Source organism: Takifugu flavidus, chromosome 15 (assembly GCF_003711565.1).
Source record: "Takifugu flavidus isolate HTHZ2018 chromosome 15, ASM371156v2, whole genome shotgun sequence".
NCBI classification, from domain to species: domain Eukaryota; kingdom Metazoa; phylum Chordata; class Actinopteri; order Tetraodontiformes; family Tetraodontidae; genus Takifugu; species Takifugu flavidus.
Genome location: NC_079534.1, coordinates 3,291,668 through 3,315,322, shown reverse-complemented (window position 1 = coordinate 3,315,322; position 23,655 = coordinate 3,291,668). Strand labels below are relative to the sequence as shown.

General features: G+C 48.7%; 5 protein-coding genes across 7 annotated transcripts; 3 read left to right on the top strand and 2 right to left on the bottom strand.

Annotated features, from left to right (window-relative positions):
• Positions 1–216: 216 nt before the first annotated feature.
• On the bottom strand, positions 217–3,859 carry psmb5 (proteasome 20S subunit beta 5). The gene is made up of 3 exons (XM_057058110.1): positions 3,597–3,859; positions 2,826–3,132; positions 217–738 (listed from the first exon to the last, which is right to left on the bottom strand). The coding sequence occupies exons 1-3, from the start codon at positions 3,819–3,821 to the stop codon at positions 455–457; spliced, it is 816 nt and encodes a 271-aa protein (XP_056914090.1). The 5' UTR covers positions 3,822–3,859; the 3' UTR covers positions 217–454.
• Positions 3,860–3,981: 122 nt separating this feature from the next.
• psmb11a (proteasome 20S subunit beta 11a) lies at positions 3,982–5,370 on the bottom strand. The gene has a single exon (XM_057058103.1). The coding sequence runs from the start codon at positions 5,086–5,088 to the stop codon at positions 4,111–4,113; it is 978 nt and encodes a 325-aa protein (XP_056914083.1). The 5' UTR covers positions 5,089–5,370; the 3' UTR covers positions 3,982–4,110.
• A 307-nt stretch (positions 5,371–5,677) lies between these two features.
• On the top strand, positions 5,678–10,269 carry prmt5 (protein arginine methyltransferase 5). The gene is made up of 16 exons (XM_057058097.1): positions 5,678–6,015; positions 6,268–6,386; positions 6,632–6,717; positions 6,805–6,939; positions 7,012–7,124; positions 7,244–7,293; positions 7,369–7,532; positions 7,596–7,757; positions 7,860–7,937; positions 8,116–8,174; positions 8,278–8,400; positions 8,474–8,649; positions 8,775–8,978; positions 9,051–9,161; positions 9,232–9,296; positions 9,401–10,269. The coding sequence occupies exons 1-16, from the start codon at positions 5,918–5,920 to the stop codon at positions 9,551–9,553; spliced, it is 1,896 nt and encodes a 631-aa protein (XP_056914077.1). The 5' UTR covers positions 5,678–5,917; the 3' UTR covers positions 9,554–10,269.
• Positions 10,270–10,690: 421 nt separating this feature from the next.
• On the top strand, positions 10,691–15,455 carry slc7a8b (solute carrier family 7 member 8b). 3 transcript variants are annotated; one of them, XM_057058098.1, is made up of 12 exons: positions 10,691–10,835; positions 11,219–11,407; positions 11,625–11,829; positions 12,313–12,464; positions 12,600–12,725; positions 13,605–13,758; positions 13,889–14,012; positions 14,107–14,210; positions 14,555–14,651; positions 14,734–14,883; positions 14,996–15,173; positions 15,294–15,455. In XM_057058098.1, exons 2-12 carry the CDS (start codon positions 11,260–11,262, stop codon positions 15,398–15,400), a joined length of 1,545 nt encoding a protein of 514 aa, XP_056914078.1. In that variant the 5' UTR covers positions 10,691–10,835; positions 11,219–11,259; the 3' UTR covers positions 15,401–15,455. The 3 variants fall into 3 exon arrangements, with proteins under 3 accessions (XP_056914078.1, XP_056914079.1, XP_056914080.1); XM_057058099.1 differs by having other exon boundaries at positions 13,605–13,759; positions 13,956–14,012; XM_057058100.1 differs by lacking the exon at positions 14,996–15,173.
• Positions 15,456–16,208: 753 nt separating this feature from the next.
• ap1g2 (adaptor related protein complex 1 subunit gamma 2) lies at positions 16,209–23,276 on the top strand. Its single transcript, XM_057058093.1, has 22 exons — positions 16,209–16,367; positions 16,885–17,091; positions 17,473–17,597; positions 17,723–17,864; positions 17,946–18,042; positions 18,164–18,240; positions 18,331–18,426; positions 18,533–18,613; positions 18,693–18,791; positions 18,873–18,928; positions 19,472–19,585; positions 19,972–20,112; positions 20,379–20,433; positions 20,661–20,783; positions 21,060–21,146; positions 21,255–21,382; positions 21,476–21,580; positions 21,669–21,813; positions 21,899–22,061; positions 22,137–22,288; positions 22,478–22,576; positions 22,702–23,276. The coding sequence occupies exons 2-22, from the start codon at positions 16,891–16,893 to the stop codon at positions 22,798–22,800; spliced, it is 2,385 nt and encodes a 794-aa protein (XP_056914073.1). The 5' UTR covers positions 16,209–16,367; positions 16,885–16,890; the 3' UTR covers positions 22,801–23,276.
• The last annotated feature ends 379 nt before the right edge of the window (positions 23,277–23,655 follow it).

Here is a 23,655-nt window from a genome sequence, read left to right as displayed (position 1 = left end):
AATGAGGGGATGAAAAGGCAGCGTTACAGCTCAGGAGGCACAATTACTGAGGGCGCAGCGTTGGAAAGCACATCTTAGATCTCCTCCCAGCTAATAAAGGCAGAATCTATACAGGCGTTAGCGCAGCTGGAGGAACAGGTTTGAAAAGCGTCTCCACCTGTGAAGGATGGACGTCCGTTCCACGCAGCACTGAGAAGCAGAAGAAGAATGACACCGTTTGGGAATGAAAACAACAAACAACATGGGTTTTTATTGAGAAAGACTTGGGGTTTTTTTTCCCAAATGAAATGCAAACAGCCGGTTTACAGCCCATTTAAGTCTCCGCCACTTCCCTCCGCTGCCTTCAGGGTCGCGCTGAGTTTACAGGAACAATACAAAGCCAAAAGTCCGTTTCATTAGTGTGTCGACCCTATTTCTAAGCTGCGATGCGCAGTCCTCCTCCTCCTCCTTCTCCTCAGGCCTGCTCCTTGTACCGCTGGTGCAGCATGAGCACGTCGTCCTGGGAGACCCTCGTCCAGCCCTCGCTGTGGACGTGGTACAGGTTGACCTGCCCGCCGCTGTAGGCGTCGCGGTACGTGGCCTGGTATATGGCGCGGCGGCCTAATTCGCAGGCCTCCTCCACGGTCAGGTCGTGCCGCAGGCCGCTGTCCATCACGCCGTAGGCGTACATGGACCCCGAGCCCACGGCGAACAGGTCGCCACACACCCGGTTCCCTTCCGAGTCGACGTAGTAGAGCCCTGCGGAGGAAAGATGAAAGAGGGGAAGCCGTTGTTGGACTGGAGTCGGTAAGCATCCCACATCGACGTTCTCGGAAAACACGCGCGATGCTGCGACGCGTCTCCTCGGGAGACGGGGAATGAACAGCTGCTCCCTCTCTGAGTGGAGCAACTGACAGATACGAACAGCTGCGTCCTCTTAAAGCGACGCCGGGAACCTGCTGACGAGGCGCAGGCTGCACTGGCGTCTCTGGGCCTCATCGATCCCAGCAAACGCACAAAAAATTAACTATCGACCGGCGATCCGAGCCGCGCAGGTAACCGCTTCGCCCCCCTCGAGGAGGAGCGAAAAAGCTCAGCCCACATCCCGTGACATCAGTCCGCCACATTAAACCTGCCAGATTTACGCCGAAGACTCCGAGTCCTGCGTGTGCGTGACGCATCGGACATTTTGTTCTGTGCTGTGATCCACTCACCGGGCCAGACCCACACGGTGATGCGGCACTGGTGACGAGCACCAACATGTGAGCTCGCCCACGACCGGGGTCCAGATGGTGCAGAGACGGGCTGGGAAAAGGCATCTTTTTCAGTGTTTGCGAAGGGGAATCTGTGAAAACCGTCCTCGCAGACAACAGCCTCTCATCTGCCTCCATCCCTCAGCTGCCAGAGTTTCTCAGGTAACCCACTGACACTTTGAGGGTTACAGACACTTGCTTTTCTGAAAAGGTGGGTGGTTTTTGCCTTCAGCGGGCAAATTGCAGCCTCCTGGACTTTCATGATTATTAGCGCCCGTCTACGGGGGCAATTTGCTGCCCGTTCCTCTTAAAGGAACCGTAAAGGACTTGTTAAAAACCACCATGGGCAGCAGAGAGCGGGCGGTAAAGCCAGACCACTCGCCTAGTGTAGGTGTTTGGGAACTTGCCGCGAGCTTCAAGTATAGACGGGGAAAAAAGTCGGCGGCTGTGAGTGGATTACTTAAAAGCAGGCAGGGGCATCTTGCTTGGAAAGGAGGGGGGGGGGCGCTACAGCAGTGCTGGTCAAGCGAGGCTACTTCCACTCCATCAATCAGCTGACAGGTGCTGGGGGAACTTTTTACCAACAGCAGCCTGTGAAGCTGGCCGCTCTGACAGCTCCGAGAGGACGGCGAGGACCACAAAGCCCCGTCTGGGTGGCGTGCCGCAAAGGGGTCAGCGTCTGCCCATCATCTGTCCTCCTCGCCATAATTCTGCACCAAAAATCCGCAGCTGAAAACAACAACGGCTGAACAGAAAATAAGCCACGGCGTCACTCTTGGGAGCGTCTGAACACGCGAGCGCCGCGGAGGGCGGCGTCGTCAAAGCCGCCGTCCATTTAGACATCATCTTTTTTACAGCAGGCTTTGTGTCTCTGGCAGCTGCAGCGGGAGGCGTCACAGCGAGCACAAGTCCTTAAACGGAAAGCTGATGAAGAGACATAACATTTAATGTTATTAGATAAAGCCCTCTTTGACCAGCGCCGCACAGATTTTATATGACTTATCTAACGTGCAGTTTAAGACACTCCATCAGGACAATAAGTGCCTTGACATGATTATAGCCAGCTAATGAGCTTCCCACCTAATCGCAATTGATTTAATTTACATGACATTTAGCTCTCCGCTCAGTCATTGGCGGTATAGCAAAGCTCCCACATCAAGTGAACTCACGGTGGGATCATTATTACTACAATTGATTGGCGAGGATTTAACACGTGTCATTTACGGTTGTTGGCGTGGAGGCATGTTGTCATTGTTCAAAGAGCCTTCCGTGTTTTTCAAACCGAGCCACCATCGATTTCTACCGGAGCACAGGCATTACGTATGCGACCCAATTGTCCAGGGTGGAGACCCGACGTCCATCATTCCGCCGCACTCCTGCTGGCCCACAGTCCAGCCTCATTGATTTCCCATTACACTGTCACTGTGGTGGCCTCTTTAAGCACACATTCTGTGATGTACGGCCTCGCAGAGCAAGAAATCCAAAAGCCATAATGTCAAAGAGGGAATGAAACATAACAGGGTATGCAGCGCCACCGCGTGGTGACCAACAGGAACTACAACACCATCACAACCACAGTGAGCTGATGTTTACCTGGGCCTCTCTTGTCCCAGCCACACACCATGGTTCCCATGCTGAGTCCCATCCCCTTGTACTGGTACACCATGTTGGCCAGGAGTTTGGACGCCGCTGCCACAGAGATGCGCTCCTTGTTGCGAAGCTCATAGATGCGACACTGTCGGGCCAACAGGCGCTCCCAGAAGCTACAGTCGGCAGCTCCTCCAGCCATGGTACCCAGCAGATAGGGGTTGATCTCAATCACCTTCTTCACCGTCTGTGAGGCAATGTAGGAGCCTGCTGTGGCCCTGGAGTCCACGGCCACGATGACACCATGCTGGAACTGTGGCAGCAAGAACATGAGCGGATATTACACATGCAAACGAGTGCTCACCACGACATGAAACCTTCTCAGCCTTCTGCATGTCAACTGGAGACATTTTAAGTGTTTGTATTTGCACATTTTTTTTATTTAAATGCTGGTTAATGACAGTGGTCCATTCATATGGATAAATCTAACAGCCGGTATTTCGCCTAACGACGCTCTATTATGCCCCCAGAAATGCTGTTAAGAAATCAATCAGTCGGTTTTGTAATTTATATGCAGAACAAATAAAAATTGTACAACGTCGTGTTACATTCTGCAATGAGAAAGCGCTTTGTAGCTACGCTAGCATGCTAACGTGACATAGACCTTTATTAGCTTTCAACCAAGTTCGTTGTATCAATATTAATCCTCCGATTTTTCAACTCAATATTTACATACATTCACACTTAAGTGGTAGAATAAAAGCTACCACCACTTACTTTAAATGCCAGGGTCGTTGTTCCGTGCAGAAACTCGATTTTTCGTTCGACGCCATCCTCGTCCGCGGCACCGAGCGGATTTTTAACCGAAAAATTCAGACCGTCTCCCGGCGTAGCGTCAAACCCCGCACCGTGGGTGCTGGGAGCACAACCACTGGGGAAAGGCTGACAGTTGTCAAAAGAAAATTCCGCATAATCACTGCTCAACACACTTGCGAGAGCCATGTTTGAAACTGTTTGACGAGAATGGAACTTCCGGTCTCTGTCGGGGATCATTATTGAGTCACTGGAATTCTACAGCGCCCCCTGTGGGTGGCGGTATACATTACCCATGTTTACAACAAGAAAATACAATAAACAAAGAAAAACGAAAAGACTCATGATGAATCATTTAAGATGCTGGAATACGTTCATTAAAATGTTTATCTAGCCATGGATTGATACATGATAAATAATATCTTACTTCACGAAAAAAAATGAAATACTAGACTGGGTTTATTTAAAAACATTTGAGTCACTCAAACTTTCTTCTTTCCTCAACTTTGTTCGCTTTTCTCTCAATGTCTCTATAATATTCTTCTTTGAGGTCAACCCTCTCTTTCTTCTGCCATCCCTGGTCTGTGATGTGGAAGAGGTCTACATTGTTTCCAGAGTAAGCATCTCTGTGAGTGGCTCTGAACACAGCTTCTCTTGCAAGGGAAAAGGCCTCCTCTTTACTCAGGTTCCACCTCTGCTCTCGATCCAGGACTCCATAAGCATACGGAGATCCTGATCCCACTGAAAACAGGTCTCCTTGTAGGCGGGCTCCATCGCTGCACACATAGATCAACTTTGGGCCATCCTTGTTATTAACAATTGAGGAATTATCAGTAAGTGAGGACCAATCTGAAGTCTTTGTACAGTCTGTGGTACTTGCTTCTGTGTCCCAGCCACATAAAATAAGAGCAACACACACCTCAGTGCCCTTAAAAGGGTGCAGCATAAATGAAAGGAGCTTAGCTGTGCCACGTATTGAAAGACATCGACCATGTCGCAGTTGGTAGAGCCTGGTTTCTCTGGTTAGAATCCGCCTCCACATCATGCAATCAGCACCACTGCCTGAGCAGGTGACCACCAAATGAGAGTGAATAGGGGAAATCTTTTGAGTGCTCGCACAGCAAACAAGCCCTTTGGCACTGGCACGAGTATCTGCCGCTGCAATGAGCCCACCTTGGAAAATAAAACCCAGGGTTGTTGTTCCATGGGAAAGAGGGAAAGGCCTCCTCGCTGTGTAGGATTGACTGGCTGAAGATCTGTGGATGGAATAAGCCGAGGTAGGGATAGATGGTATGAAGAAATCCAGTGGCATCCCACCATGTGTCACAGAACTCCTGGATTTCCCAGACTTGTCACGTATGTTGAGAAACACGCTCATGTCTTCATGATAAAAAGCAGGAAACCCTTTAAGATGCACCGAAGTGTTTTGAAAGCCACAAATATCTTCTAAGGCCATTAGGTCAAGTCGATAGTTTCCTTTTCCTCAAGCAGAATATCCTCAAATGCACATTAAGCCAATATCCCTCTTTAGAAAAACTGCTTCAAGAAGGAAAACAACTGCTACTCATTCCTGCATGCACAAATGATTCCGAAAGAACCTTTCGAGTCTTTTATAACCCTCCCAAACATGACATTTGCAGAAACGCATATTTCAGTTAATGTGGGTGAAATTTTATCTACCTACGTGTAAATTAGATCCAGGAACGCTGCATTTTGCAAACCTCATGTTGTGCTGAGGGTCAATTTACAAGCTCACTGCAAGATTTGCTGAAGGAACCCTACGCTCAATTGAAAACAGATAAGTGGGTATTAATCTCACTGAAGAACTCGCTGCAGATCTGGACTTTACTCAAAAGTAGTTTCAAGTGTATTCATACTTTTATAATTTTTATTCTTAGAAATGTCATGCCCAACCATATTTATAATACAAATCTAATAAGTGTGAATAGTCCCTTCATTTAATATAATTAAAACCTTATTTATATTTGTGTTCGCGTTATAATTGCATTTAAATAATCAGAATACAGATGCCGAATTTAGTAAGTTTGGTTGGAAGAAATACGGAGGAAACGAAACGAAATGAAAAACGATCGATAAATTAAATGCGCGGCGTCTCGCGATAACGACGACACAAGCAACTGAATTACGGCCACATCCATTTTGGATCTCAATCGCTTCCTTCCTCCGTGAATTGTCGGTCGCTGAAGATCCAAGATGGCGTCAGTTTCTTAGTTGAGTAGAAACAACGAAGCGGCGCCAGTCATTCCACTCAGTCGGCTAAAATCATGGCGTCTGCCAGTACCATGAACAGAGTGTCCTGCGGAAGGGATTTGAACTGTGTCCCGGAGATATCCGACACGTTAGCGGCCGTAGCCAAACTCGGGTGAGTAAACAGCCACATTTTCCCCAATCGTTTGTCATGTGCGCGCACTGGCGGAAACACCGGTGTGCTAGCCCCAAGACAACGCTAAGTTAGCCGGTTTATTACCAGCACGTGTCCCATCACAACGATGCCGCTCCTGTGTCTTCTGTCCCGAATGTGTGATCTGGAAGATGGCACCACCAAATGAAAGTGATTGTTTCCACACATTCCGCATTCAGAACAGATAAAGTGTTTTGTACTTTGGCGTTGCAGGTTTGATTTCCTGTGCATGCCCCTGTTCCACCCGAGGTTCAGGAGAGAGTTCGAGTCCGAGCCCGCTAAATCCAGATCTGGTGCACAGACCCGGTCCGACCTGCTGCTCAGTGGAAGAGGTTCCTGTTTATTATCTATAATTATGTTCCATATGCATTTATGTGCATTCTGTCAGGCTCTTTAAACACTCAAATCTAGAATGTTGTCGAACATTACGTCCTGGATGTTCTGCTACTATATTAAAATTAGTATCATAAATCATGAACAGTGTTTAGAATTTAATAACCAACAGATACGTTTCCGTGTCGATACTGACTTTTACAACGGACAAAAAAAAAGTTAAGATTTATGATGCTTTGTCTAGACTGGAATACTCTGATTGTGGGGAAGCTCTCGTCTTGGATAGAAGCAGATGCAGAAATCGAGAATGTACGCCGAAACTCAGAAGCCGTAAGTTCCTTGTTCGAATGTGCTGTAGATGTCCATTTGTGAAGGTCTTCCGCGCTCATCTAACGCCATACTTGCGTCTCCGTCCAGGCTCTGGTCCAGGAGTTGAACTTCTCGGCCTATCTCGGGCTTCCTGTTTTCATGATCCCTCTAAATGGCCCTAATAATGCAAATCTCGCTCGCCTGCTCCTAAATCACATCCACACTGGACACCACACGTCAAACGTAAGACCAACGTGAACAAAGAAACGGGGGTGGCTCGGTCTGTCAGCTAACTTCTGTGGAACTCTGTTTTAGTTCTGGTTGCACGTCCCTCTCATGGCTCCAGAAGACATGCGAGAAGATCTCATCGACAACGAACCAGTCGATTCCATCGACGACGCCAGCGTTGAAGAAAAGACCTGGGGCTGGTTTGTTTTTACATTATTGCGCCTCGGGAGTAGCCGAGTGCTGTCTGCAACCTAAAAGAGTTGTGATTGATTTCCTTTAACGAGGTGATTTATTTTGTTTACCGGCCTCTGCTCTCCAGGTGGCATTCCTTCAGAGCACTCTGCGACTACAACAAACGGATCTGCCTCGGTGGGTGAGCCTAGCGTGAAGCACAGCGGTTGCGTTTAAAGATAATAACGGCCAATTCTCTTTGTGTCGCTGAAGCGCTTGAAATTGGACCAGATGTGCCATCAGACACAGTGATCGATAAGTGGCTCGGGGAGCCAATCAAAGCAGCCGTCCTCCCCACCAGCATCTTCCTCACTAACAAAAAGGGCTTTCCTGTCCTGTCCAAAGCCCATCAGCGGATAATCTTCTCTCTTTTCAAGGTGAGTCCACAAACATGTTTTAGTCTGTCGATCAGCTGACAATGTTGCAACTTCTCTTCTTAGCTGGAGGCCCAGTTCGTCTTCACGGGAACCAGCCGCCACTCCGAGAAGGACTTTAGATCCTATCTGCAGTATCTGGAATACCTCAACCAGAACCGGCCTGCTCCCAATGCCTACGAGCTCTTTGCCAAAGGCTACGAAGACTACCTGCAGTCTCCGCTCCAGGTGAGGATGCAATGCTGCTACAGACCACAAACACTGTTGTGGAGACCATCAATTTAATACACGCTAACGTTTTAACCATTTGGGTTGTGTCGTTCCATGTAGCCACTCATGGATAACCTTGAATCTCAGACATACGAAGTGTTCGAGAAGGACCCCATTAAATATTCTCAGTACCAACAGGTAAGAGGTGGAGTCCGGAGGGTTTTACTTTTAGAACAAGACAAGAGTAACTACGACATCTAGTTGCTCACCGAAGAAAGTCATTTATTTTGGTCATTTTGGTTTTGACTTTACATTTAAATGAGCAGAATTTGTGGTGAGCGGCGTGGAAACGTGCGGTTGTTGTTTGCATCTCCAGGCCGTGCGTAAATGTCTCCTTGACAGAGTTCCGGAGGAGGAGAAGGAAACGAACGTCCAGTGAGTGTCTGCCCAGAGTTGCCTGTGTTTGGCTCCATGATCAATACTCGAGCTGTCGTAAAGACGCAACGGCAACCTGAGCGAAGCTGTGTCCTGTTCTCAGAGTACTGATGGTGCTGGGAGCAGGTCGGGGTCCACTGGTCAGCGCCTCCCTGCGTGCAGCCAGAGAAGCCGGCAGGAAGCTGAAGGTTTACGCCGTGGAGAAGAATCCAAATGCCGTAATCACGTGAGTGTGGGGGGGAACCCCGCTGATGTTGAGGACTCTGTGCTCGTTATTTGACCGGCGTTTGCACGTACAGTTTGGAGAACTGGCGCTTCGAGGAGTGGGGCGATCAGGTGACGGTGGTGTCGTGTGATATGAGGGAGTGGGAGGCACCCGAGAAAGCCGACATCATCGTCAGCGAGCTTCTGGGGTCGTTCGGTGACAACGAGCTTTCTCCCGAGTGCCTGGATGGAGCGCAGCACTTTCTTAAAGGTGCGTTCACGTCGGGAGCCAGTTAGTTTTACAGTTTTTAGTTTAGAGTTTTCCAGGGCACGTCATTACTTTTCATGCCTTCTTTGATATCAACCCCCCCCCCCCCCCCTCCTCACCTCTACCAGACGATGGGGTGAGCATCCCTTCTTCTTACACCTCCTACCTGGCCCCCTTGTCCTCCTCAAAGCTCTACAATGAGGTCAGGGGGTGCCGTGAGCGTGACAAGGACCCAGAGTGCCATTTTGAGACGCCCTACGTGGTCCGCCTCCACAACTTCCACCAGCTGGCCGACCCCAAAGCGTGCTTCACCTTCACACACCCGTCAGCAGGTGCTGTGAGAACAAGAGCGCCAGACACGGACGTCATACCAGCAGTGCGCTCATTAATCCTTTTGGTTTCAGACATGAACAACAACCGATATCAGTGCCTCCGATTCGCCGTCAACTGTAACACGGTACTCCACGGCTTCGCCGGGTACTTCGAGACCACGCTGTACAAAGACGTCACGCTCAGTAAGTCATCTCCACGACAACGCCGTGCCCTTTTAAAAGTCCGTGTTTACATCCGTGGTGTCTGTGACAGGCATAAAACCGGACACGCATTCACCCGGGATGTTCTCCTGGTTCCCCATCCTCTTCCCTCTCAAAGTAAGTCGCAGTAACAGGAAATGCTCTTCTAGAGTCGCTGCTGCTTCTCCTCTTGTATTTTTATTCTGGCGCTTTGGCGTTTTAAACTCACTTCCTCCCAACAGCAACCCATTCCCGTGTCCAAGGGCGACGACGTCACAGTCCGCTTCTGGCGTTGCAACAACGGAAAGAAGGTCTGGTACGAGTGGGCCGTGACCGAGCCCGCCTGCTCCGCCATCCATAACCCGGCAGGACGGTCCTACACCATCGGCCTGTGAGGAAGACGCCTCAGCACAGCCTTGAACACTCACAAATGCACACGTCTGTTCTCAGCAGGGGGGGGGGCAGTTAGACTCAAGGTGACTCTTTTTATAAACACAGTTAAACCTGGGCCGCAGTGGAATAGTTTATATGAGATGACACCAATGTCGCGTCGACACAATTTTTCTTTTATAAGAAGTATCATGGATCAGAGGAGAATACTTAGGGTATAAAACAGTGGCGCGCTTACATTAGAACTGCTAGGATGATGAAGAGTATCCTCTCTGAGGGAGCAATCAAGCACTTTTCTTTCACTTTTTGCCAGTTCAAGCGCGTCTCATCATAGCTGCCTCTTGATTACACATGGGTTGGTTCACATCCTTTGTGGTAAATCCCTTAAAATACAAGTGGGTTTGAAATAATGAGTGGTTGCATTTGTTGATTCTTTGGAACCAACATGAAGGTTACAGAGTTCAAATGTGTCATTGGTGGTTTAGCTTTTCCTGGTGTTCAAAATCCTTTTCCTCCTTAACTGTTCAGATTAGTTGTTGCAGACTCAGTCCTGATGTTCACCTTATTAAACGCATTCCATACTGATTAAATTACCTCTTTTTTTATTGCATGAGGATCAGATGGATGGTTACATTATTCAAATCACCTTATTGTTTGGGCCTGTTTTGAAGCTTTTCCTTCTCTATGTTTGAATTGTGTCAATAAAGAGCAGTTTAACGTACTTTGTGCACTCTGCTTTTTTTTTAGGACCTTTTTCTCTTTCACGGTATAAATTCTTTTGCATCAACACGTGCAAATATATTTTCAGCAATGAAATTCTTAACATCAAGATACGTTTTCTCTTTCTGCGGGCTGATGGCGTCTGGAATCACAGGTGAATTCATCAATGTAAACGGGTACAAGCACGTGTTCCATATTTAATTTTACTGTGGAGAAAACCTGGCGTCGATTCGCAGTCCAGTCCTACACGGGCGGGAATCCACCAGGGTTTTGATTTTGCCAAAGTAGGACAAAAACCCGGGATGGAGTTCAGCCTTGGGACTGGATTATCTCCCTCACCTGCGCAACGCTATGGGCGTTGCTACAGGGGGGCGTGTCCCGACGTGTGTTGACAGATGATGATTGGTGGAAATGAATCATTCCTGATTGATTAAAGCCGTCAGATGCGGAAGTAGCCCACTCATCGTCACTAGGCTACAATCACTACACTAGTGTAGGCTGTCACGTATCAAAGAGATTTTAGGGAAGATAATACTTTCTTTGCGTGAACTAACAGGTTCCGTTAAGGTGATTTAATAGTTTATACTTTCAAGAGTTAGTGGCTAATTTCCTTTGAGGCTTTATAAGACTATACAGACAAATAAAGGTCTGAAATAAAATGTCTTTACGGACAAATAAGTGCGTAAATATAAAGTGATTAGTAACAGGACACTAATTTGAATTTAAAATAAGATTTCAATCAGAGTTTACTTGCTTAAGTGTTTGTTTTGGCCACTAAAGCTTCCAATTCCTAATACCGACTAAATTGTGGCTAATTATCTTGAGCAATTTAGCGTTAGCGGGCTAACTACAGAGGGGGATTTTGTGGTTCTTTGATTAAAAGTGATTAAAAAAAACAACAACCCACAACAAACATAAATAAGTTACTTTGTTGTTTTAATACCTTTGAGGGATACCAAGAGGGGTAGCTGCCCTCGTCTTATGGTTCACGATGTCAGAAGGTTCCTGGAAGCCGTGCTCCCCCGGCGGAGGGCACTCGGAGCGGGCAGCCTCTCCCCCGGATGCGGGGACGGATGGGAACATCGGGATTGCTCTCAAAAAGCAGATCGGCCTGTTTAGTGCCTGTGGAATCATCATCGGTGAGTGTCAGAACCCCGATATTCCACAGAGTTAAACATACTTTTATATCTTTTACTGGAACCTCTTCGGGAGGTACCTTGAAAGGAGACCGGAAGTTGTTTTCCTGGTACCTGTCGAACTTTTCTTTCTGAACAACATACATTCATTTTTCAGCCACTTTAGTTCAATACAATATTGTAAAAGGTGTTAGTTTTTATTTATCATTCGGTCACTCAGGGAACATCATTGGATCAGGGGTGTTTGTGAGTCCTAAGGGGGTTCTGGAGAATGCAGGCTCAGTGGGCCTGTCCATCATCGTGTGGGTCTGCACTGGGTTCTTCACAGCCGTTGGTGCGCTCTGCTATGCAGAGTTAGGTGTCACCATCCCCAAGTCAGGGGGAGACTACTCGTACGTCAAGGACATCTTTGGAGGGCTGGCTGGGTGAGAACACTTTAACCTCCATGTCTCCTTATTTTAGAAGAGAAGTCAACACGGCTCTACCAATGCGGTCCCGTTTTGCTTGATTAAGAAAATAATTTGAGCCTCTTAAAAGCGATGCAGACATCGTTGTATTATTATGTTGTGCTCCAGTAATCCTGCGATGGGTAAAAATAGACCAAAGCGCTACTGTACTCAACTGGCTGCAGGTGATAAATCAGTCTCATTAAGGATCCGCACCTACTCGGTCATGCTCACCGTTTAATTAAAGCTCCTCCTAATGTAATATTGGATTCCCAGCGTCCCATAATGTCACTGACCCAGTTATGTTAATTTCTCATCACCGCCGCTCCAGTGCATCTCTGCGACGCCTGCTTTCTCTTTCTCTGTTATTAGGTTCTGCGTAATGAGCTTGTGTTGTGTGTGTCAGCGTTCTGCGTTCTTCCCCAGACTTCATTAAACCTCCCGGTCGTTTCTCCGCTTTAGCTTCCTGCGCCTGTGGATCGCCGTGTTGGTGATTTACCCCACGAGCCAGGCCGTGGTCGCCCTCACCTTTTCTACCTACGTCCTGCAGCCGCTCTTCCCCACCTGCCTGCCGCCACAGATTGCCTTGCGCCTCCTGGCAGCCGTCTGCCTGTGTACGCCGCTTTATTTTCATTTTTTAGCAGTGATGGACGCTTTTTCAGGAAGGAATTCTGGCATATTTTCCAAAGTAGAGTGCTTAAAACTGAAACATGCGTAACTTGTGTGCCATTGCCTTTGGGGTGTTTCAGTGTTGTTGACATGGGTGAACTGCCACAGCGTCCGCTGGGCCATGTGTGTCCAGGACGTCTTCACCGCTGGCAAACTTTTGGCTCTGGGCCTCATCATCATCATGGGCTTCGTCCAAATATGTAAAGGTGAGTTCTTCTTCCTCGTCACCTCTGTCTCTCCATCTCTGATTTTATATCTGCGCAGCTGAAGAGTGAGGAGGAGTTACCGTTAGTCTAGTGGGGTAAAAACTTTGTTCCTCCATAAATGTAAAGTCTTAGAATGCTGTCACGCATGTGTCAACATTTGCACCCCCCCTCCCCCCCCAGGCTTGAAGAAACAGATGCTGAAATAGGGGGGGAAACTCTTTGAAGCCACGACACCTCTGTAATAGAGTTCGTTTATGCTTTTCATGGATTTTTCAATGCCAGCATTAATGGGATTACAGGGCCTTGAACCTCTTTACATCCCCACACACACTCATTTTTACTTCTATCTTCGTGAGGACTTTTGTAGACCTAATACTTTACCCCGCACCTAACCGTAACCCTGACGATCACCACTACAAAACCCCATCCAGAAGCAAAAACCAGTTCTAATCTTAGTCTTAACCCTCAAGCAGACCTTTGAAGAGTGAGGACCAGCAGGAGTTTCTCACACACACACACACACACACACACACACACACACACACACACACACTCCTTATGACTTCATACTCACAGCAAACTGTGTAGTGTGGAAACCAAGTGATGGCTCTGGTGGATATGATGATATTTAGTGACATTAAAACAAAAGTGGCACCTGTAACTTGGAATTTAATTACTCGTAGCTCGAATTCCCCATTTTTGAAGAGGTGGTTGAAACAATAATACATTTAGAAAACATGTTTGCTGGCCCATGACATGAGAGGCTGCGCAGATATTTGGGGATGTTCTCAGCACCATGCATTATCCTGTATACTGCCCCCTGCTGTTCCAATGCGGAAATGCGGAGCAGATTAAACCATTCCAGGTGGTTGTTTCCAGGTCACTATTACTGGCTGGAGCCCTCGCACGCCTTAGAGAACTTCCGGGAATACGAAGTGGGCCTCCTGGCGCTGTCATTCCTGCAAGGATCGTTTGCTTACGGAGGTTGGAACTTCCTCAACTATGTCACGGAGGAGTTGGTCGACCCGTGCAGGTAGAACCCTGACAATATCATTTGTGGTAGTAGGATGGGGATATTTAGGTGAACATTTTGGTTAACAGTTCTTTAAAACTGCTTGATTAAGTAATATCCTACACGGCACAGACTTGCTTGATCCTTCCAGGAACCTACCACGCGCGATCTTCATCTCCATCCCTGTTGTAACCTTCGTTTACGTGTTTGTCAACATGGCTTACATCACTGCCCTGAGTCCCCAGGAGCTGCTGGCCTCCAACGCCGTAGCAGTGGTGAGAGAACCTACAACAACTCCGGCTGGGATTCTCATCTCCAGTATTTGACCTTTTTATTGAGTCATTTTTTTCCTCCTGGTTTTTCTCTCAGACCTTTGGAGCGAAGCTGCTCGGGGTGATGTCGTGGATCATGCCCATGGCTGTGGCCCTCTCCACCTTCGGGGGGGTCAACGGCTCCCTCTTCACATCCTCGCGGTTAGTGCGACTTCTCCTGACCTGCCCCCGCTGTCCCCTGAATCTAATTTATGCCGACTGTGTTGAGATGATCCCGGCTGACCAGCAGGTCCCGGAGCTCCTGTTGTGTCCCCCCCCCCCCCCCCCCCCCCCCAGGCTTCACTGTTGTTATCTGTCTCTGTCTACACCGCTGCAGCTTCTGTTACCACCTGAAAATGGTGCTCATCCATCTGTGTGTGTGTGTGTGTGTGTGTGTGTGTGTGTGTGTGTGTGTGGTGTGTGTGTGTGTGTGCCGGTCTCTCACACACACACACACACACACACACACATACCAGCTCTGGACCGCCTCTGCGTCTCTCTTTCAGGCTGTTTTTTGCCGGGGCGAGGGAAGGCCATCTCCCTCATCTTCTCGCCATGATTCATACGAGACGCTGCACTCCCATTCCTGCCTTGCTGTTCACCGTGAGTCCTGGCATCGACAACACGTCTGTCCGTGGCTCCCGGCCACGGCCTTGACCGATGTGTCCCCCTTTGTCTCATGTAGCTCATCTCCACTCTGCTGATGCTGTGCACCAGCGACATTTACACCCTAATTAACTACGTGGGGTTCGTCAACTACCTCTTTTACGGCGTCACTGTAGCGGGACTGATTGTGCTGCGCGTCCAGCAGCCCAGCATGCATCGACCCATCAAGGTAAGAGCGGACAAGTTCTCCATTTCTCTACATTTACCTGGTTAGAATCCACAGCTGAGTTGTGCCTTCTTACATTTTGGGGACAAGTTCTAAATCTGGATTCATCCTCCAGATTAGCCTCGTATGGCCGGTGCTCTACCTGCTGTTTTGGACCTTCCTAATGGTCTTTTCTCTGTACTCTGGGCCTCTGGTCTGTGGTGTTGGTCTGGTCATCATGATGACGGGGGTGCCTGTGTATTTCCTGGGAGTCTACTGGGAAAACAAGCCACGCTGCTTTATTATAACCATGAGTAAGGCAGCATCCTGACTCTGTATTCGGAACAATAAATCTCAGCAAGCACCTTTGAGACAGAGTTTATTTGAATTGGATGTTATTTTTGGTAAAAAAAAAAATCACTATGTGTGTGCAGGAAAACTGACTCATCTGTGCCAAAAGCTGTGTTTTGTGGTCTACCCAGTCATGGAGGAGAACCTAGAGCCAGGCCAGCAAAGTTATCGACGCAAAGCTGATTATTAATGGCTGCAGAAATAAAAATGGACAGTTCTCGTGTTGCTTCTTTTGAATGTGGGAATGTGTGGTATGTGATGTCTATGCACATGGGGTATTTATTTATATTATTTATATAATCACTTAGCTGAAGCTATCACAAAAGTATAACATTTCAAAATGTGTCTTCACCTACATCTTTTGTTTACAACTTTGTGGCTTATTTAATTTAAACTTTTACTCTTATTTGGGTAACTGTTGACTGTCGCATATTTATTCCTCTAATTGTGGTTTTCCTTCCAGGTGTTTTTGTAGTTTTATTTTTTTAAACATTAAAAAAAAAACACCTTAAAACTACTATTAGCTGTGTCTTCTCAATATTTCACAACTGATGGAGAAAAGGCGATCAGGTTGCGGAAGTTTGCAAGCTTGGGTTTGTTCGGATGTCAGATTTGCTGAAATAAGGCAGGAAACGGGATGGAAGCGTCTTCAAAATAAATGCAATGGACAACCTATCGAGAAGTAGATTCATTTGGAAATTGCTGTGATTATTTATATTTGATATTTTGTCCTCCCATCATCAAGGATATTACCCAGCTACAATATCATGTGCTTTGATTTTATTACACGATTGGACCAAAATCCATTCTTTTTTCTAAAACATAGCATTTTCAACAGCATACAAATTTCACTCAATAGTAAAGTTTAAAAAGGACAAATTACATTAAAACACTGCTCATTCCTTAATTTAAATATCACATCATACTCCGTCACTTGCAGAAGCTTATATTGCCTGCAACATGTGCGCGTTCTTCCGTCGTAAAAACTCTTATTTTGAAATTTGCTACAGGAAGCGGTGTGAAGTTTCCGGTTATGTTGACGCGTCATGGGCACGGTGTCGGGATATCCAGCCACCTGAGTTCTACCGTCTACCGGAGTCGGTTCGGCTGCACCGGTTTACTTTGAAAACACTGGCGAGTGTCGGAACACTATAGAGGTATGTTAATCTTTTCAAACTCCAATGAACGATGCAAAGACAGTGATGCTAACTCAGCTAGCTCGTTAGCTCGAGGGGCTTTGACAGCATCTGCAGCGTTAGCTCTGCTCGGGCACCGAATTCGCCCCGGCTCGATTCGTTATCCTGGACCGTCGATCGTGGGGCGGTCGAGCCGCTCCAATAATGTCTTCCACATCCTAAACATAATATATGCGTCGTATGCACGTTAAGCTAGTCGGCGGTAACTTCCACTGATGACAGCTGTTTTGGTTAAAGCTACAACGGCGCGACAACATAAACAGCCATTTTGTCAAACTTGTGGCTTATTTTGAAGTGTTTTAGTGAAAACGTTGGTCTATAAGATATATCCCATAATGTGGCGGGCATATTGTTATTTAATCGTTGTTAACCGGTAGGCGTTTCAGAACCAGGAAGTAAAAGAAGTCTGTACGGGAGTTTCTGTCGGTGGGTATCACATCTCTCCCTCCTCCTCTCTCACGCACACGCACACGCACAGAGAGCCATGTCTCCATCAGTACCTCTGCAGGAGATGATCCGAGCCATCAGGTCAGCAAAGACCCAGTGTGAGGAGCGGGGTGTGATCCAGAGGGAGTGTGCAGCCATCCGGGCGCAGTTTCGACAGTCCGACAATGGAGGCCGATCACACAACCTGGCTAAGCTGCTCTACGTGCACATGTTGGGTTATCCCGCCCACTTTGGTCAGGTGAGGGGATTTGGCTAATGCCCACAGCGGGTTCTCTGAGGTTACTGCTGTCAGATTTCCAAAAACCCAAAAAAAAAAATCCTTGTGGAGTGCAGGTCAACGTTTTGCACACGTGCAAACTGGAAACCAGTGAAGTGTGTTTGATTTGCACCAAAAAACCTCTGTACTTTCAATCCAAAAAGGAAATTCAATGCTGGAAAAATCATTATGAAGTGCACATGCAATGTGAACTGTCCCTTTAAGACCAAAATGGGCTCCACAATCTCTCCCAGTTGCTTCTTCCTCCACTTGGAGGTGTCAGAACGCGTAAGGGCCCCTCCACATCTTCACTGGGAGGGTATCTGAAGTCCTGACGTTCATCGGGGTTATTGCTCTGCCTAGATGGAGTGCGTTCGGATGATAGCCAGCCCTCGCTACAGCGAGAAACGCATAGGATACCTCGGAGCCATGATGCTTCTGGATGAGAAGCAGGATGCCAGTCTGCTCATTACCAACTCCATCAAGAAGTAAGAACCACGGCTATTAAATCAAAATATTCAAGTCGGCTTTGGCCGAGTTTATGGGCTATTCAGACTCAGGATGTTCCAGCATGGAGTTGTCTATCATTTTCTATTGTCTGCGTTTGTCCCAGTGACCTCTTCCACAGTAACCAGTACATCCAGTCTCTGGCTCTGTGCACCCTGGCCTGTATGGGTTCTGCTGAGATGTGCAGAGACTTGGCTCCGGAGATTGAGCGGCTGCTCCGAGCATCCAACTCCTACGTGAAGAAGAAGGTTGGGGTCGTTTTGGTCGTACGTCGGCGGCGAATTGAAGCGTAGATCTTGACGAAAAGGTTCTGGTGGTTCTTCTTCCAGGCTGCTCTTTGTGCGGTTCACATCGTGAGGAAGGTCCCGGATCTGGGGGAGCTTTTTGCCTCTGCAGCTCGATCCCTCCTCACGGAGAAGAACCACGGTCAGTTGAGCTGCGTTGACGCTACCTCTAGATTTTATTTCAGGATATTGGGATCGATAATGAGGTCCCGAGCGCAGTTCCGCGGATTTATTCTCCCACTTTTGTCTCATTTTGGGTGTAGGTGTGCTCCACGGTGCGGTGGTGCTCATCACTCAGCTATGTGGGCAGAGTCCAGAGGCTCTGAAGCGGTTCAGGAAGGTACCGTGGACCCACTCACCCCTGATCTCATGGTCTCAGCAAATCCGCACGCGCTTTACCATAATGTGACGCCGTTGTGTCTCATCTCAGGCTGTACCCGATCTGATCCAGATCATGAAGAGTCTGATCGTGTCGGGTTACTCTCCAGAGCACGACGTGTCTGGAGTCAGCGATCCATTCCTCCAGGTCAGACCTCCGATCTCTGCTTCAACGCTGAGTTATGAGCCAAATAACGGCGCTATAAAGCCAGATTGCTTGAACTATCCCAAACGGTAACGTTGTGGTGGGACAGGTGCGGATCCTGAGGCTGCTGAGGATCCTCGGCCACAACCACGAAGCAGCCAGCGACACCATGAACGACCTCCTAGCTCAGGTCCGGCGTCGACATTCACACACAAAGGTGAGGGTGACCCGATAATACCGATGCGTAACCGGCTCTTGGGATTGTTCAGGTGGCCACCAACACCGACAGCACCAAGACCGTCGGCAACGCCGTGCTGTATGAGACCGTCCTCACCATCTTGGACATCAAATCTGAGAGCGGCCTCAGGGTGAGGGAGCTGCAGGACCCGTCGGCGTCCAACCATCAGCAGGAGGGAGGATTAAACCCTTTCTTTGTTGCTTTACCTCAGGTTCTGGCCGTGAACATCCTGGGGAGATTCCTCCTCAACAATGACAGAAACATTAGGTCAGTGCCTCCGTCCCGCCCCTCTCACTTGTCCATTTTCTCAAGGAAGAAGACAAACCGTCTGCAGGCTGAGGCAGCTGCCTGATCAGCTTAAGCACTTTCTCTGGAGCTGTACCAGAAGGTCACCGCCTGTTGAAGTTGATCTCTTATTTTGGCTTTGTCTCGTGTCCGTCAGGCAGCATTCAGGCCTCTAACAGGTTCCCAGGGGCTTTTGTGATGTTGCTGTGACTGTGACCAATCAGGCCTGTCTGGTTTTTACCTGCAGGCCCTTTTTAAATCTGTCTGTCAGACAGTCAGTGGGACTAGTTTGTTCCAGAGAGACCTGCCCACTTAGATAACATCTCTCCGGCGCTCGCATTAATACTTAATCCACTCATGAGACAGACTAAGTGAACGACTGAATTATTTATTAGGCCGTGTTGACACAACGCTGCCAATTATTTCTGTAGCTGGTGGTTGGAAGAAGGTATTAAAAAATGGGACAAAATATCAAACATTCGACCCAACTGCAGAGACTTTAACACCGTGTACCTCCGCTTTCAGGTACATCGCCATGACCTCCCTCCAAAAGATTGTTGGGACGGACCACAATGCAGTGCAGCGCCATCGGGGAACCATCGTGGACTGCCTGAAAGACCAGGACGCTTCAGTCAAGCGGTCGGTCGACCCAGCATGTTTAGTCCCACACGCAGCACATTTATTTTAAGGTCCGTTGAAGTGACGTCAAGTTGACCCTTAAAGGTCAAACAGACGTCACGCGGGGCCGCAGCAGGATGCAAGGCTGCATATTTTACCAGCTGTAGCTCTGAAACAATCTTACTGACGAGCAAATGCTCCAAGATGTTCAGTACTTCGCCATCTGGAGCCTTGGAACCTTAAAACTGGCTGATTTGCTTTGAAAACGTTGCTTCCTGACAGTGACAGGAAATCAAAGTCCTGATTACCCTGCTGCGATCAACAGTTGGTGTCTAAACTCCGCCCACGTGCTGTGGGCTCACGCGTAATATCTCCATGTAATGACATCTCCTTGGGCATCTCTCCAGCCGTGCCTTGGATCTCTCTCTGGCACTGGTGTCGGCTTCCAACGTCCGCTCCATGATGAAGGAGCTGCTCGTCTTCCTCTCCTCCTGCCCGCCTGACCTGAGGTCGCAGACGGCCAGCGGCATATTCAACGCCGCAGAGAGGTGAGGGAGGTCGGCCGCGAGTGACGTCCAGCTTGGTTACACTGGTTTGAGCGGAGGTTGGGTAACAGGTTGAGAAACTGTGCCTTTTATAGTGTTTGTGCTCAACTATGTCACCATGCGTCTGTGTCTCATTCTGGTCGAGGACTCAATCTCCCAGCGACGTGTTGACCATGAACAAACATCTCTCTCCACTCTGGTTTTGTGTCTTGGCGACATTTGCTTGGAACACCTCTGAGTGTGTGTGTGTGTGTGTGTGTCTCTGTCAGGTATGCGCCCTCCCAGCGCTGGCACATTGACACCATCCTGCATGTCCTCACTACGGTAAATACAGCCCGAGCCACGCAGCCAGCCGCTTTCACATGGGTTCCTCCCTCACAACTTAATTTTGGCCTCCTCCATCATCACTCTGCTGTTACTGCACATAGAAAAGTGTCCTGAATACGACATCACACGCCCAGTTTCCAGAGCATATTTTACACACGAGACCCTGACGTGCTCTCCTGTGTGTGTCTGGCTGATGTGTGTGATGCTGATCTCCTCTCTGACAGGCAGGGGGTGATGTCAGGGATGAGACGGTGCCCAATCTGATCCAGCTGATTACCAACGCCTCAGAGTTACACCGTTACACCGTCCACAAGCTGTACCGAGCTCTGGTCACCGACATCTCTCAGGTGTGTGACGTTTGCTGCGTTAAAGGGAGCGCACTCTCTGTTCTCAGCACAAAAATAGCGCAAACGCGTCACAATTCGAGCTACAAGGAGCGAAAAGTGCAACGCTTTCAGTTTGAAACGGGCTGATGGACCCGGGTTTCTTTCTGGAATGGCTGCAGCCGAGCAGGAGTTGGTCCCATCTTCCGCCACATGAACGTCCACTCGGATCTGACGTTTGAAAGGACTCAATTGTGTCATAGAGATGTGATTTTTACGAGGGTTTGTGCGTTTGTGCAGCAATCCCTGGTGCAGGTGGCCTGCTGGTGTATAGGAGAATATGGAGACCTGCTTACAGGACCGTGTCAGGAGATGGACCCTGCTCAGGTATAGCGAGCACCCACGGGACTCACTTCAATTTAGATTTTATTAAAAGTATCTTTACAGATGGGAAATACCCTCCCCTCTCTCTGTATTGACCCGACTCTTGGTTAGGTGAGCGAGAATGATGTCCTGGACGCGTTGGAAACGGTTCTGCAGTCCCACATGTCGTCCCCGGCGACCAGAGCGTTTGCACTCACGGCCACCATGAAACTGAGCACGCGCATCACCGATAACGTGGAGTAAGAACGCTTCCTTCCGCCGTTGACTGACTCGTAGCAAGCTAAGAGCTCCAGGTTGAAGCGGGGTAATTCTCCATCTCTCCACCTCTTCAGTCGCATCAGGAGCGTCGTTAGCATCTACGGCAGCTGTATAGATGTGGAGCTCCAGCAGAGGGCAGTGGAATACAACGCTCTCTTCAAGAAATACGACCACATGAGGTGCGTGACAGCATCAATCGCATGTTCAGCCACATAAAAACGCCGCACCACTTCAGCATTGATGTCCATGGCGTCCTCGTTGGTGCAGGGCGGCAGTGCTGGAGAGGATGCCTGTGATCGAAAAGACCTCGGGACAAAGCAACGGCGTGTCATCGGGGGACTCTGTCAAGGACAACCAGCCGGTCAAGGTCATGCCAGGAGAGAGCCTGCTGCCCCAGCCGCCTGCCGACCAGGTAGAGGGACGGGTTCGTGTTAGCCCACACCTGTGGAGATGGCGGGGTGCTGTGGCACAGGGGTGAAGGTGGTTTGTGTCTGTAGGTTTGTGATCTGCTGGACCTGCTGGGGGACTCTGGGGAAAATCAGCAGGCCAGCCTGGTAGGGGCGGTCCCAGCCGCCGCTCTGGTTTCCAGCACAGCAACCACAGCCGGAGGAGACCTGCTGGACCTGCTGGGCGGGTTAGAGCCTCCCCCGACCACGCCAGGTCTGATCACACACACACACACACAGACACGTCGGCATCTGCATTAACCTGACAGTGTCGTTTTGTCCTCCACAGCTCCCTCAGTGCCGGTTTACGAGAAAAACGGCGTGACTTTGACCATAAGCTGTGACAAACAGTCAGACTCGGACCTGACAGTCACTTTAACGGCCTCCAACTCCACCGAATCAGACATCAGCAGTTTCATGCTGCAGGCGGCCGTACCAAAGGTCTGTTTCTGTCCACACACACACGCGCGCACACACACAAACAGACGCACAACGGCTCATGAACGGAACAAAGATCCTTTAACTCGGGGCAGAATATTCCTTTGCATCTTTCCCGGGTGTATTGTTGCCCCTCCTGTCGTGGTGTGTTCATGTTCCCCGGTGGTTTAAACGTCCATTCGATCCTCCCAGAGTGTCCAGTTACACATGAAGGCCCCCAGTGGCGACCTTCTCCCTGCACGAGGAGCAGCTAAAGTGTCGCAGATGGTGATCCTCAACAACCCAAACAAGGTGGGTCGAGACTCATAAATACACAAATAAGCTTCCCGCCACAGCCACGCGTTACCATGGCAACGGCAACCTTGGATTTGGGCTGATTTGAGCGCCATCATTCTATCTGGAGTCTCCTTTTCCAGGTGACCTTGAAGATGAGGGTCCGTATATCTTACAACAGAAATGGTTCGGCCTTCCAGGACATGATCCAGATCGACTCCTTCCCTGGACTCGACCACTGACGGCAGCCACACACTCCGCTCCTGCGACGTCAGACTGTGGACGACCGAGCAGCCGGTCGACTGTTGTTGGGGTTTTTTTTCACGCTGCTATTGTTTAAAATGCTGAATTTACGGTTGGATCACAGAAGCGTGACCTTTCCTGACCGACGGAGCGACCGCGTTTCTGTCGGTGTAACATGGAAAGATTTTAATCAGTTTTTTTATTTGTCGTTTTAAACACTTCAGGAAAAAAAAAAAAGAGGTCTGGCGCACTCGCTCCTGTTGACGCCTTTTGACTGGACAAGTGACTTTTGATATCCTCGTTTTGTGGAAAAGCAGCTCGCCACCAATGACCTGCCACTGCTACAAGTACTGTAAACTACAGTGTGAAGGAGTTTAAGCACAGCCAAGCATGCTGCATTCAGTTGGATCAGTTCTGAGGACCTGAGTAGAAACCTCCCAATAAAATTCCTGTGCCTTCACTCCCTCCAACGACAGCCATGTTCCATGTTTCTCCTTGCTTAATGTATTGAGGATTATTAGCCAGTTTAATTCAGATGACACCTAATTAAAATGATCCGGAGTGCGAGATGTGTGTGTTGCATCTCGATTATAAGCACAATTTCAATTTGGTAACTTTTTCCGGCGTGAAAGTTGTCAGCAATAGTGAGGAGCACAGCCGAGCATCTCCTGTCATAAGTCGCTACACTGTAAACGATGAGACCTGGATGAGTGTTCTTCCAGATGTACTGTGTGTCCTTAAATCTGTTTCATGTTTTCTAATGAAAACTTCCTCCTGAGGATCATCAGCAGTGATTTGTCTCTGTGTCTGGTGGGTGCAGGAGCGTGTCCGTGCGTTAGAAAACCACATTTACA